General features: G+C 58.3%; 1 protein-coding gene and 1 pseudogene across 1 annotated transcript in view; one reads left to right on the top strand and one right to left on the bottom strand.

Moving 5' to 3' along the window:
• Window positions 1–2,539: 2,539 nt before the first annotated feature.
• PLPP7 (phospholipid phosphatase 7 (inactive)) overlaps window positions 2,540–13,270 on the bottom strand; it is an 11,583-nt gene continuing 852 nt past the window's right edge. The window contains exon 2 of the mRNA XM_006918067.3: window positions 2,540–3,805. Coding sequence (XP_006918129.1) covers window positions 3,441–3,805 — 365 coding nt within the window. The 3' untranslated portion in view covers window positions 2,540–3,440. The remainder of the gene's footprint in view (window positions 3,806–13,270) is intronic.
• Window positions 7,906–8,024, top strand: LOC112484811 (annotated as a pseudogene).

Genomic DNA, 13,270 nt, shown 5'->3' with positions numbered 1-13,270 from the left:
TGGAGGCGCCCACCTGTCTCCGTTCGTGGCCCCTTCCGCCATCTTCGAGGCCGGCATCGCCCAAGCTGCTCTTCCTCCTCCCTCGTGATTGCATTGGGCCCACCTGGGTGGTCCCGGCTCATCTCCCTATTTTAAAGTCGGCTGATGAGCACCCTGAATTCCATCTGCTCCCCATTGCCATCTAATGAAACATAGCCACAGGTTAGGATGTGAGCATCTTTGGGGGACCATTATTCTGTTTACCACAGTACCCCCATCGTCAGCGGTTCCTCCCCATCCTTGAGCAGTGGGGACCGCCATCACCACCCTTGATTACCTGCAGGGCTGCAAGCTTCATAACTGTCCGCTCCCACCAGGAGTGGCAGAGCCGGGTTTCAAGGCCACTGAGCGGGCCTGTCTCGCGGCCGTGCCTCCACCACCTGGCTTCGCTTCTGCCCTCCCTCCGCGGGTTTTGGCCCTGGAACTGTGCTAAAGACACACCTTGACCTTGAGACAAGCAGGCTAAGGCCGTGAGTGAGACCCACAGTTCCCAGGTAGAATTCAGTCCTTTCTGCATCCCTCCTTCCTCCCGGGGGGTGGGACAGACCGCTGAGGAGCTGGGACATGAGGGGCCTAGGAAACAGCAGCAGTTGGGGAGCACCCTGCCCCCATCTAAATCCCCATGATGGGGGGAGGAGGTGGGAAGCCAGCAGTGGTTCCACTGTGACATGGGTGGGTGCCCACCTCTGGGCTCCACCCGCAATGACACCTGCCCGTCCAAGTCCTAAATAGTCCTGCCTGGTCCCCGAGTACCCCGGGGAGACGTGTGGTCTTTTCTGGGGTGAGGTGGGGTGGGGGTGGCCTAAGGAGCTCATTCTTTCTTTCGCAGCCCTACTATGTGCCAGGCTCCTGGCTGGGGACCTGCATCCCTGCTGGTGATGTGGGCCTCATGGGGCAGCAGCTTATCCCTCGCCCAAAGCTAAAGCCCGCTGCGGATGACGGATGCCCAAGGGTGGGGGCGGGGGAAGAAGGCAGACACCCTCAGCCCTTCTGCTCAGCATCTCGTAAGCACAGTGCCCAGAGCATCTGTGGAGACTGTATTTTAAAGGCTCCGGAAACAGCCAATGTTTGAGATTGGAAGCTGGAGCTGTAAATTGTGGTGGTTCGAACTCCTTCAGGGCAAAGATAAAGTGCCCGCCTCCCGCACCCCCAGACAGGCTGGGCACGCTGGAGACTCAAGAGAGAAGCCAGGGGCCTTGGGGGGTTGGCGCTTGGGGGCAGGGGGTGACTTGAGTCCTGTCTGCAGGGGCATTGGCCCTGTGGGGGGCTATGACTGACCATGGGGGATGTGGGGTCTCACAGGAAGGAGATGAAGGTGATCAGGCCTGAAGGCTGCATCTGTGGGGGACTCTATGCTCGGGACACCCAACAACCTTTCATAATCGGCAGCCGGGCCCCCCGGACGCAAGTGTGCCCGGTCCTCCGTGGGGCCAGCTGGGAGAGGAAGCCGTTTTCCTGCCCCAAAGGATCCTGTGTGTTAGGGGTTGAAATGTGTCCCCAAAAAGGCATGTTGAGGTCCGAACTCCCAGTAGCTACAAATGGGATCTTCTTTGGAAATAGGTCTTTGCAGATGAGATTAAGACGGAAGTTCAGATGAGGTCATACTAGGGTGGGCCCCAGACACAGACACGGGGAGAACGCCCTATGACGACGGAGGCGGAGACTGCAGTGACACAGCCGCAACCAAGGACCACCAAGGACCGCCAAGGACCGCCGAGGACCGCCGAGGACCGCCGAGGACTGCCGAGGACTGCCAGCACCGCCCGAAGCTGGGAGAGTGAAGGAACATTCTCCCCAGAGCCTCAGCAGCCGCGTGGCCCCCGCGACGCGATTCTGGGCTTCGCACCTCCTGGGAAGATGCATTTGTGAGAGGATGCATTTCTGTCGTGTTAAGCCACCGGGCTGTGGGTCTTTGTTGTGGCAGTCTGGGAGACCAAGCTGCTGGGTGGGGTGCGAGCGCCCAGCTCACCCCTGCCTGCCCCGAGCTACCCCGCAGAGGCCAGCGCAGGAGGCTGATGTGGCGGGTGTGGGCAGGATTCCCATCCTGCTGTGCGGCCGCCCGGCTGGGCGACCTGGGCAGCTCACCGCTTCTCTTAGGGCCTCAGTCCTCTCATGCGTGCGATGGGCAAGTTGTTCGCCCCGCCCCCCACTCTGGGTGCAGCCACTCGGGGTGTCCTGCTCATCTGTGGGAGGCATGGCCCCTTCTGCCTCCTGGCCCTTGCCCTACCCTTCCCTCTGCCCGGAACACGCTTCCCCTCCTCCCTGGCCCGACCCCACTAATCTCCCTCTTCCCTTCCCCAGAACGCTGCCCTGGCACCCCAGGAGCCCATTGCCCCTGGACCACCTGATGCCATGGCCCATCCGGGGATGAAAACTCAGCCCCGCCTCGGCCCCCTGTTAACAGAGACCCCAGGTTCCCTCACCCCACCGAGGGTAACAGTTTCCTGCCTGGAAAACTCTTGTAGCACCCAAAGAAAAGCCACACAGGAGCAGCAGAGGGTCCGTTTGCACATCATCTGTACTGTCACATGAAATGCACATCCATAACGGTTGACTTGGAAACGACCTATTAGGTCACATGGAGTCCGGCCCCTGGGGGCCAAAGCGGCACGGATGCCCGTGGGCGTGGGCTTTCCACAGGCTGTGGCACCGAGTTCTGAGAGAGGCCGGCTTGCACCTCAGGCCCTTCGGCTCCTGGGCAGCATCTCCCAAAATGTGCTTGAGGAACGGCAGTTCCTTGGGGGTTAATAGCTGTTCCACAAGAAAAGGGTTCTGTGGTCAAATAAGCTCAGGAAACATGGGGTTACACAAGGTTCAACAGGAAGCTTTTCTGCAGGACTTGTCAGAGCCTTTACGACAACAACCACCCTTGTGAATATCCAACATGGGCGGAGTATGCAGCATTTCCCAAATTTATTTGACCACAAAGCCCTTTTTCTTTCCACAGCGTCTTGCGAGCTGGCGTCCGGGGTCGGGGGTGGGGGGCACCCTTCGGAAGGTGCTGCCCTACACACTCGACAACCATCGCTGGCATCTGCACTGCGTGGAAGTTTGGGGGTATTTTGCCAGGTGTCGTGCTGTGGCATGGTGGGCATGGCCAAGAACTTGACCGTCATGACAACGAACAGAAAGGACAAGACTCAGTCCCTCTTCAGCCATCTTGGTTCTCACCTGTTACCTCCAGAGCAGAAGCTAAGCAGGGGCTGTCCCCATGCGGGGCCCTGGCCTGCCTCGGAGTCCAAGCAAAGGAGCCGGGCCACCACCGGACATGCCTGAAGTCGCCGGCCTCAGCCGAGATGGGGAAGAGGAGTTGGGGTGGCAGGTTCACCCCTCCCCCACCAGCCCCGCCGCCTGCTGCCACCTCTCTGGGGCCGCCCCTGCCCCGAGGCCCGGCCGGCGGTTCACCAGGCCGAGATGAGCATCTGGCAAGTGTTGGAGGACATCCAGACCAGCTCCACCAGGCGGAACTGGAAGTAGCCGATAACGAAGCCCGAGATGACGTCCGTGATGTGGTGCCGGCCGATCATGACCCGGGACAGGCCCACGCAGAAGGCCCAGAGCACCAGCAGGACGCGCAGGGGCACCGCCAGCACCAGGTGGCTGAGGAAGAACTTGGACACCATGGCCGCGCGGCTGGCGTGGCCCGCGGGGAAGGCGTACACGTCCATGGTGAGGTAGTCCAGGAGCCCCGGGCTGGTCTCGAACGGGCCGCGCCTCTTGATGAGCTTCTGCACGCCGGCCACCGTCACGATGTCCAGGAGCAGGGCTGTGGGCGGGAGAGGGCCCCAGGGGCCGGTCAGTGCCGCCTCCCCCTCGGGTCTCCTCCCTCCCCCCAAACACACACACCGACCGCCAGCGCATCCCCACCCAGGGCCTTTGCTCGTGCTGTCCCTCTACCCAGAATGCCCTTCTGGGGATGCTCACACGGCGCCCAGCCTCACCTCCTTCGGCCACGTGCCCACCCCCCACCGCCCGTCCACAAAGCCCCCCTGGCGATCCCCACTTCCCGCTTTGTGTTTCTTAACTGCGTTTCTCACCACCCGGCAGGTCACATGGCACCTCACGCATTTTCTCGTACATTTCTCTCATCTCTAGTCCCATAGCGTGCACCCCATGAGGGCCAGGACCCGATCTGTTCACAGCCGGGAACTGTGTTCAACAGAGCTGCTGAAGGACAAGAGCGGGTGACCAGGGGTATCACGGGCCACTGAGGGCACCTTAGCAGATCTGAGTGCTGACAAACGGGGCCCTGGGCTGGAGACTTTTCTCAAAGGACCTCACCGAAGCCCCCAGCATCCCTGAGAACAGGACATTACCTTCCCATCCTTAAAAAATTTATTTGTTTATTCATTCATTCATTCATTCATTTATTTGAAGAAATTATTTAAATCCCCACTCCCTCTTCCCCTCTAGTAACCACTAGACCATCCCCATTTTTTTAAAAAGTGGAGGTGAAATTCACGTAACATACAATGAACCATTTTTAAGTGCACAGTTTGGTGGCATTCGGTACATTCACGAGGTGTAACCAGCACCTCTATCCAAACATTTCATCCCCCCAAAAGGAGACCCCCACACCCATTAGCTGTTGCTCCTCATCCTCCCTCCCCCAGCCCCTGGAAACCACCGATCTGCTTCCTGTCTCTGTGGGTTTGCCTATGCTGGACGTTTCATATAAGAGCAGTTGGTCCCCCCACACACTTGGCACACGGGAAGGGCCAGAGAAGGGTGGAGGGTGACGACCAAATGACCATTCAGTGCAGCCTGGCACTGGCTGCTGTCCTACAAACTTTGCAGTGGGTGTCAAAACTGTCGACCTGCAGCTGTTCTTGCTCAGAAAAAAAAAAAACAACAAAAAAACACTGTTGAAAACAAATGGCACCATAGATGTTCACTAGAAAATTCACAAAAACAAAAGGTTTTAAGTCGCCTGTAATCCTGCCCCCCAGAGGCAGCCACCCCGGCCCCTCCCAGTCATCTGTAGAGTGTGGATTTAAATAAAGGCAGCAACGTGCTCTACGCACGCTGTTCCATGCACCTGCCTTCGCAAGTTGCCACGTCACATGTCCCTGGAACTCCTCCGTTGTCGTGTGTGAAGCACTGTGGCATACGCACACGACAGTCACGGCCCTGGACCTTCCGATTGCTCCCCAGTGACACTGTGCTCCCCGTTGGTCAGTGCAGAATGTCTCGGCCTTCCTGTTTCCTGCCCGCCACAGGGCTGTGGGTTTGGGATTTGCAGCCCTGGCCTCCCCTGGACCTGCCTCTCTCATTAGCCATGGGGTTGGCTGATGTGTGCCCCCCTGGGACATACCTGGCCAGCAAGGGAGGGGGGCAGAAGCGGGAAGCAGTGGCGGGAGAGGCCATCTGGCCTAATGAAAAGGAGCCTAATGGAGGGAGGGAATTTTGTTAGGCGCACGCCTGCCATGCATTTCTGTGGCAACTTGTTCTCCGGAGCCCAGGCGGAGGCCCAGGAGGTGTGTGGTCAGCCCGCCTGTATGCTGCTGACCCAGGTAGAGGCCTGGCCCAGGCCGGGGGCCGTATGGAGCCCATGGGAGGTCACAGTTCCAGTGGCAGAGGGAGCACCAGGCAGCTGGGAGCTGGAGAAAGGCGGCTGCATCTGACCCCTGCGACTCCGGGCCTAATGGGGCAGCGGAGGCAGGAGGCCAGGCTGGGAGGAGTCGGCTGGCCCTCTCCAGCCCGGGGAAGCCCTACCCTCACTTGGAGACGGGCTCTCTCCACTCGGGTCTCTGCCCCTTTGCTACGTACCCCCAGGGGACCACTGGGCCATTCTGGCTGTCCAGCTGGCCCAGCTCATCCTGTGCCTGCTTCAATCATTCATTTGATCTCTGGTTTTTGGGTACCTCCGACTCTTGGGCACGTCAGGGGTGGGCTGGCGAGCCAGGCTGGCAGGGAGCCATATGGCTGAGGAAGAGACGGGCAGGAAGCAGTAGTTGTACAGTGTCCCTTTACAGATGGGGAGCACCCACACTGTCGCCCCCTCACCACGCTGCCGCTGTTGGTGTGGAGGGTTGGAAGGAGGGGCAGGGGGGTGACGTGCTGGGGCCGTGACGGCCTCTGCCAGGCCTGCCGCCCACCCTCCCCCCCCCCCAGCCCACAAGCCCTCCAGGCCACTCTCCCCCCTCCAGCACCACAGCCAGCCTCGGTGTGACTGTGGTTCTGACACTGTCAGCACATAATCCGGGGCCCAGAAATAGAAGCAAATGGTGCCATCACTCAAGGCTCTGTGAACCCCGCTCATATGGCCCAGTCGAGTTCCCTGACCTACATTCCTTCCTGGACTCAGAGGGAGGCCGGCGGGGGTGGGCCCGTGGGGGAAGTCTGCCTGGCAGGAAGCTCAGGGGTCAGGGTCAGGAGAGTGACTGAAGTGGCTGTCTCTGACTTGCCGTGTGACCGTAGCGGCAGGTCACTTAACCTCCCTGGGCCTCTGCTCACTGCAATCAGCTGGGGTTGGTGGCCCTGCACCTGGGCTCCAGAATCAGAGCTGGTTTTGAAGTCAGCTGCTTGCAGATCGCATGACCTTGGCGCATCCATCCTTCAGAGCCTCCCTGTTCTCACTGATAAAATGGGGCTCGTCCCTGAGGCTACTCTGAGGGCCCTGTGCAGCAGGTGCCCCATAAAGGACGCCTGGGTGTCAGGGTCTGTCCCCGCCACCTCTCACGCCCTTCCGGCCTCACAATCTCCGCTCTCAGCCCCTCTCGCTGAGCTGGGGTCTGAGATGCCTGCACTCCGCTATGCAGGAAGCACAAATATTCCCCAGGTCCTGCCGTCCTGACGCCTGACACCTGTCCCTGGGGAGGGAACAAAGATGGGCTCCTCGTTGGCTGGTGGGGGGACAGTTTTGTGGGCAGTGTCTCGCTGGCTGGGGCTAGGAGGAGGGGTCCTGGCTCTTCTGGCTTGGGGGTCAGCCCGGCCTCTAGTCTGCCATCCTGGCTTCTCTGGGGGGTGGGGACCAGCCTGTGGTGCCATGGGGCAGGGTAAATCAGGGGCAGCTTTCTGAAGGGCATTTGACCCTAGACTCGGGAGTCTTTACGACACATCTCCCAGCACTCAGCTTTCCCGTTTGCAGGCATCTCCCCGGGAACCAGTCAGAGATGTGCACCACGATTCACGGTCAAGGCTGTCCACGGCGGTGTTTTCCATAACAGTGAAGGACGCACACCAACCCAATGCCCTTGAGCAGGAGACGGATGGGCTGAACTGTGGCCAAGTCTAGACAATGGAGCACTCCAGGCCACTGCAAAGGATGAAGAGGATGTATATTTATAGCCACCGAAGGAGAGCGAGGGGTAGAGGCCAATTACCAAACAGGATTTACAGGGCGAAGCCATTTCTGTAGAAGGAACATGTAAATGTGTTTAGATGCAGAGAAAAAGGTCTGGGAGGCGGCGCTGAATGTTAACTGTGCTTCTCGCTGGGTGGAAAGACCGAGGGTGAGTTTTATTGTCTTGTGTGTAATTCTGCATTTAAAATGTTTTCTTACCACGAATATACATTACCTGTACCCATTTTTAAAAAGTTATTTTTACAAAAGACAAATATTGCATGACTCCACTTACATGAGGTGCTTCGAGTAAGAGAGAGTGGACGAGAGGCGGCCAGGGACTGGGGGAGGGGCGGGGAGTTAGTGTGTAACGGGGACGGAATTTCGGTCTGGGAAGATGAGAGAGTTCTGGAGGGAGACGGAGGGTGGGCGTGGCTGCATCACAGTGTGAATGTACTTAATGCCACCGAAACGTACACTTGAAAATGGTTAAGGACGCGGTTCCATAGCGTAGGGGTTAGCACGTCTGCTTTACACGCAGAAGGTCCTGGGTTCGCGCCCCAGTGGAGCCACAGTCCATGGTTTCCGGCCATGCCACCCTGAACACGCCCAATCCCGTCTGATCTCAGAAGCTAAGCAGGGTCGGGCCTGGTTAGTACTTGGATGGGAGACCACCCCGGAAGACTAGGTGCCATGGGTGTAAAAAAAAAAAAAAATAGTTAAGGTGGCAAATTTCATGTCATGTGTATTTTACGACACGCTATAAAAAAGTTATTTAAAAAACCTGAGCACTGTTCCAGAAGGACACAGCTCCTCGGAGGCGCAGTGAGCAGACAGGTCGGGTGGGAGGAGGTTCTGAGGGGGAGACAGAAACCCCCGTCCTCGGCGCTGGGTCATCGCTTTGTCGGTGTGTGCGGTGTGTGCACGTGCACATGCGTGCACACCTGGCATCTGCCCTGCCCAGGGAAGCCCCCGCCTTCAGCCAGAGCGGCGCCAACCCCAGGGTCCTGGGCTGTCTCTGTGTCCCCTAGCCTGAGGAATTCTGGGTGAATTCCATAACTTTGCAGGTTTCCATTGTCTCACCTGAAGAATCCGGATATAAAAGCCGACTCTGTCGGTCCCTGGTGCAGGGAGATCGAAATCACGGGCACAGAAGTCGGATGGCACTGTCTGTTCACGCGGCTGGGCGCCAGGCTGCGCTGGGCGTGGCCCCGGAGCAGGCACAGTGTGGAGCAGGAGTGTGCCCACGGCACGTCTCCTTCCTTCAATTCTGTACCAGCTGCAGGGCAGCTGCCGTGTGCTGCATAAGGGCCCTGACCTGGTCTGGGGGCCACCAAAGGGCCCCCCTCCAGAGGGACTGACTGGCTCCCTGAGCCCCACTGAGATGATGGCAAGTGAAGCTGGAGACAGGGCGGGAGAATGTTCTACCTCTGCGGAGCTGGCAGATGTCATCTCTAGCAGGAGTGTTCCTGACAGTGAAGGTTGGGATCAGCCTAAATATCCATCGATTAGGGACAGGCCTCGTGGAGGGGTTGTCACCTACGCTGTCCCCGGGAGCAGGGGAGGTGGACGGGGGAGGAAGAGCTTACAGAACAGGTTATATGGAGGGTCCACCAGCGAGAAGCAGGGTCTAGGGGGAGCGGGTTGCTATGAGACAGCTGGGGGCGGGTGGGGGTGCTGCAAGGCTGAGGAAGCCCGTTCTGGGTGCTGAACCCCTCAAGCATGTGGCGGCGGGTGGGGAGGCGTGAGACCATGATTCCACATGGGAAGTACAGGGCCCAGCCGGTCCATCGTGGGCCGTGAGAATGAGGCCAAGCTGGGCGGAACACCGCATGAGGTCATTGGAGAAACGTACGATGTGTTGGCACACGCACAGAGAAAAATCCAGACGCTCGAGACCCAAACTGCAGTGGAGGTTCCTCCCGAGGAAGGGTTTAAGGGAGATGCTCACGTTTTTTATCACCTATTCTTACCGTTTTTGCATTTTCCTTACTATGAGTACGTATAATGAAAAGGTGCTCAGCATCACTAATCATTAAGGAAGTGCCAATCGAAACCACGATACCACTTGCACACCCATTGGGATGGCTATTATCAAAAGAACAAACAAAACCCCAGAAAATGACAGGTGTTGGAGCGGATGTGGAGCCATCGGAACCCTGAGCACTGGTGGTGGGGCTGTGGAGAACGGTATGGGGGCCTCCTCAAAAAATCAAACACGGACTTGTCACTTGATCTACCGATTTCACTTCTGTACTCGAAAGTAGAGAAAGGCGCTCAGAAAGATAATCGTGGCCCCAGATTCACAGCAGCATTATTCACAATGGCCAGAAAGCAGAAGCAACCCGCGTCTCCTGACAGGTGATGGATAAACAAAATGTCGTATGTACACCCCATGGAATATTATCCAGCTTTAAAAGGAAGGAAATTCTGACACATGCTACAATGTGGATGAACCCTGAGGACACTGTGCAAAGTGAAATGAGCCAATCCCGGAACGACGAATACTGTACGATCCCATTTATAGGAGGTCCCTGGAGGAGTCAGATTTGTAGAGACAGAAGGTAGAATGGTGGGAGCCAGGGGCTGGGGGAGGAGGAAATGGGGAGTGTGTAATGGGAACAGAGTTTCAGTTTGAGAAGATGAGAAAGTTCTGGAGATGGAGGTGGGGGTGGCTGCATGACAGCGTGAATGTACCTAACGCCACGGAACTGGGCACCTAAAAATGGTTAAAACAGCAAATTTCACGTTCCGTGTATTTTACCTCAATAAAAAGAATGACATAGAAAAAGAATGGTTCGTTTTCATAATCAGGGAGATCTCAATAAAGATAGTTTCGTAGATCGTGGTAACAAGACACGGAGGCCATTTTCCACCAAGGAAGCCACGATGGGCGCGTGTCACCCGTCACCTGGCTCCCTTTGGGACTGTCAAGCCCAGGGCTACGGAGGAGGAAATAAGAAGGGCTCCGGTCACGTCACAGGTCTAGAGCTGGAGGGGACCCGAGGGCGTCTGGACTTGGCACTTCCTTCCATAACGGTGATGGTGCTGATGAGGGTGACCGTCATCGCTACAGCGGCACTAACTGGCATGTGCCCAGCACCTTATGTGTCAGTCTTGCGTGACGTGTCCCAGCGGCCCATTTAACGGATGAGGAAAACGCAGCTCAGAGAGGCAAAGTCACTCGCCCGGGCTCCCACGGCAGGGCTGGGACTGGCACGGGCTCCGGCCGACTCTGAGCCCAAGCTTGGCCAGCTGCTAAGACCCCTTCTGGCTTTGAGGTTTGGAGTCTGGGCAGCATGCCTTGGAGAGGGGACACAGGTGACAGTACAGAGAAGTTCCTCCTGGCCCAGCTGTGCGGGAAGAGCCTCCACTCCCGGCACCGAGACTGTTGCCCCCCGGAGTCTGCTGGGTGCCCTGGTGCGGGCGTGGGTGGGCAGTATCCCTCTCTAAGCACTGCTGTTTCCACCCACCGGGCACATCTGCAGGCCACCCACGGTGCCACATGCTTTCCTGGCTCCCCTGGAATCCCCACTGCAGCCCTGGAGCCCCACGTACAGACCAGGAAGCTGAGGCTCAGAAACGGGGGCCGAGCGAGCCGGGGTCAGGCGGGGACCTGGGCAAAACCCGTCTGACCTCAGAGACTGGGCTCTAGGGTCGAAAACGCCCTGCGGCTCCCCAAAGAGTAAAGGACGATGGGGACCCTGGAGCCCGGGCTCGGTGGAGGGTCTGCCTTCCCCTCTCGGGCGGAGAACGCTGTCAGCAGCCCCTCCTGGCCGGGCGCACAGCCCGCCCTGCCTGCCCTGAGTGGCAGCACCGAGGGCTGCTTTGCTCCAGGCCCTTGCTATCCCCGTGGTCTCGGTGCCCGAATGCACCAGCGAAGGTGCTGGCAGGCGGGACCCCTCCCAGGCCCTTCGCCTCCTCCCCGCATACATGCTTCGCAGTGGACCTGGGCTTTGCCCAACCTGCCGACCAACGGCGAGGGGGCTGGCGAGGGGTCTGCCGTCTCGAGGATGTGGGTTTGGGCCCCCGATCCTCACTGACAGCTGGGCGGGGTGGGCAAGTCTTTTGACCCCTCTGAGCCTCAGTTAACTCATCTGTAAAGTGGGTATATTAATATTTACCTTATAAGGTCATTAAAAAGACTTTCGAATCGAACTATGGGATGTTCATGGCATAGTATTTGGTACAAAATGAAGCTCAAGGAACGATGTTTTAAAAACATTAAAAACGACTGTCATTCTATTCGGGAAGGGAGGCCTCTCGAATCTTGTTCTTCGAAGCGAACACCCTCGTGCCGACAGCAGCTCCTGGCTGGAAGGAGCCAGAAACCTCCCACCAAGCTCGAGCTGCTCCCAGTTCTAATCCCAGCCCGTCACCCACGAGCTGCCTCTCCCTCTGCCCGTGTTTCCTCCTCTTTAAATGGAGGAAGAACAGCGTCTCTCCCGTGGGGTTGTGGCGAGAATAAGGGATGGGATGGTTTATGCAAAACCCAGCACGTAGCAAACACCGAACACATTACGAATGCAGCTTCGCCACCTCTGCCGCCATCTGGGGGGAGTGGGGGGGTGACGCGCAGAGGGGATCCAGGGAGCAGGCTGGAGGACACCTAACCCCCAACACGTTTTCCTGACCTGTGGCTCCATGTGAGGCTGCGGTGGGCACTGGGGAAGCCTTGGAAAATAAAGAGTGGAGCTCTGTCCCCAGAAGCCCCCGGCGTGGAGCCTCAGCCACCTTCCTCGTCCCCTCCCTCCCCAGCCCACGGCCCGGCTCCCGGGCAGAGCACAGGCCCGGCCGTCAGGTGGATCTGGGACACATCCCCAGCCCTGAAGGCTCGGCCAGCTCGCTTCATTCACAGGAGCCTCAGTTTCCTAATCTGTCGAGTGGGAACGATAATAGCGTCGGTCGCGTGGGACTGTTTATTCGGGATAAATAACAAGTAATGTAAGTAATTTAGTAGTAAGAGCAAGGGCGCACTGATGCAGCCGGACCCAGCCATCTCCTGCACGGAGCGTCCGACTATTTCCTCCTCCCCACGTCCCCACGTCCCACCCACGATGTCCACCCCTAGACTCTCTGAGACCCAAACAGGGAGAAATGCACATTTTTGTCGTAACTTCCTCTGGGACAGCCACAGTTCTCAGTGGTCCGACTTGTACCCCTTTTGGAACTGGGACCTCTCGTCAGTGTTTGCTTAGCCTGAGATTCCCACCCACTTGCACCCCAAATGGTGGTCATGTTGGGGAGGGCGAGGGATGGACATGGGCCCAGCATGGAGGGCGGAAGCAGAGATTAATTACCCCGGCACCTTGGGGATCTGGAGGTGGCCAGAGAGTGGCCGGCTGGGGACTGCGCGTCACCTCCTGGGTGGAGGGGAGGGCATGCCTTCCACACGGGTCCCACGTGGCACCTGACACAGGCAAAGAGCTGCTGGCACAGACTTTGGAAAAACAAGCCAAAGACCAGCTCACCAGGCCCTCTCTTGCAGTGACTCACCTATGGAGACAGCAGGTATGAACTTCGGGAAGCCACAAGTGTAGGGGAGCCCCAGACTGGATCCCCTGCACCCCCAGGCCCTGCAAGAGAATCCTAAGCAGCTTACGGGGTTCCTGAACCAAGCAGGGGGGAGCATGGGGACAGCTCACAAGTGTTGCCTGCAAGCAGCATAGAAACTCAAGGACCCCAACCTGTGGATGGGGGTGACATCTCGCTCTAGGACCCCCACTAGATCCCTGAGCACCTCTCTTGGGGCCACAGCCTCCAGCACCCCACCTGCACTCCAAGCTGCCTCCGGGGCAGCGGTGCACTTGGCAGGAGAAGGGCCCCTCCTTGGAGGTTCCCACCGGGTCTCCCCGCTCTCGAGGCCCCCACTTTGGAGGGGCCCTCGTCTGCACATCTCTGGCTCTCTCTTCCCCAAGCCGGAAGCTCGCCTGTTTGAGACGCTCT

Source organism: Pteropus alecto, unplaced genomic scaffold (genome assembly GCF_000325575.1).
Source record: "Pteropus alecto unplaced genomic scaffold, ASM32557v1 scaffold67, whole genome shotgun sequence".
In the NCBI taxonomy this organism is placed as follows: domain Eukaryota; kingdom Metazoa; phylum Chordata; class Mammalia; order Chiroptera; family Pteropodidae; genus Pteropus; species Pteropus alecto.
Note: the sequence above shows the minus strand (reverse complement) of the source record. Positions and strands in the feature narration are given on the sequence as shown.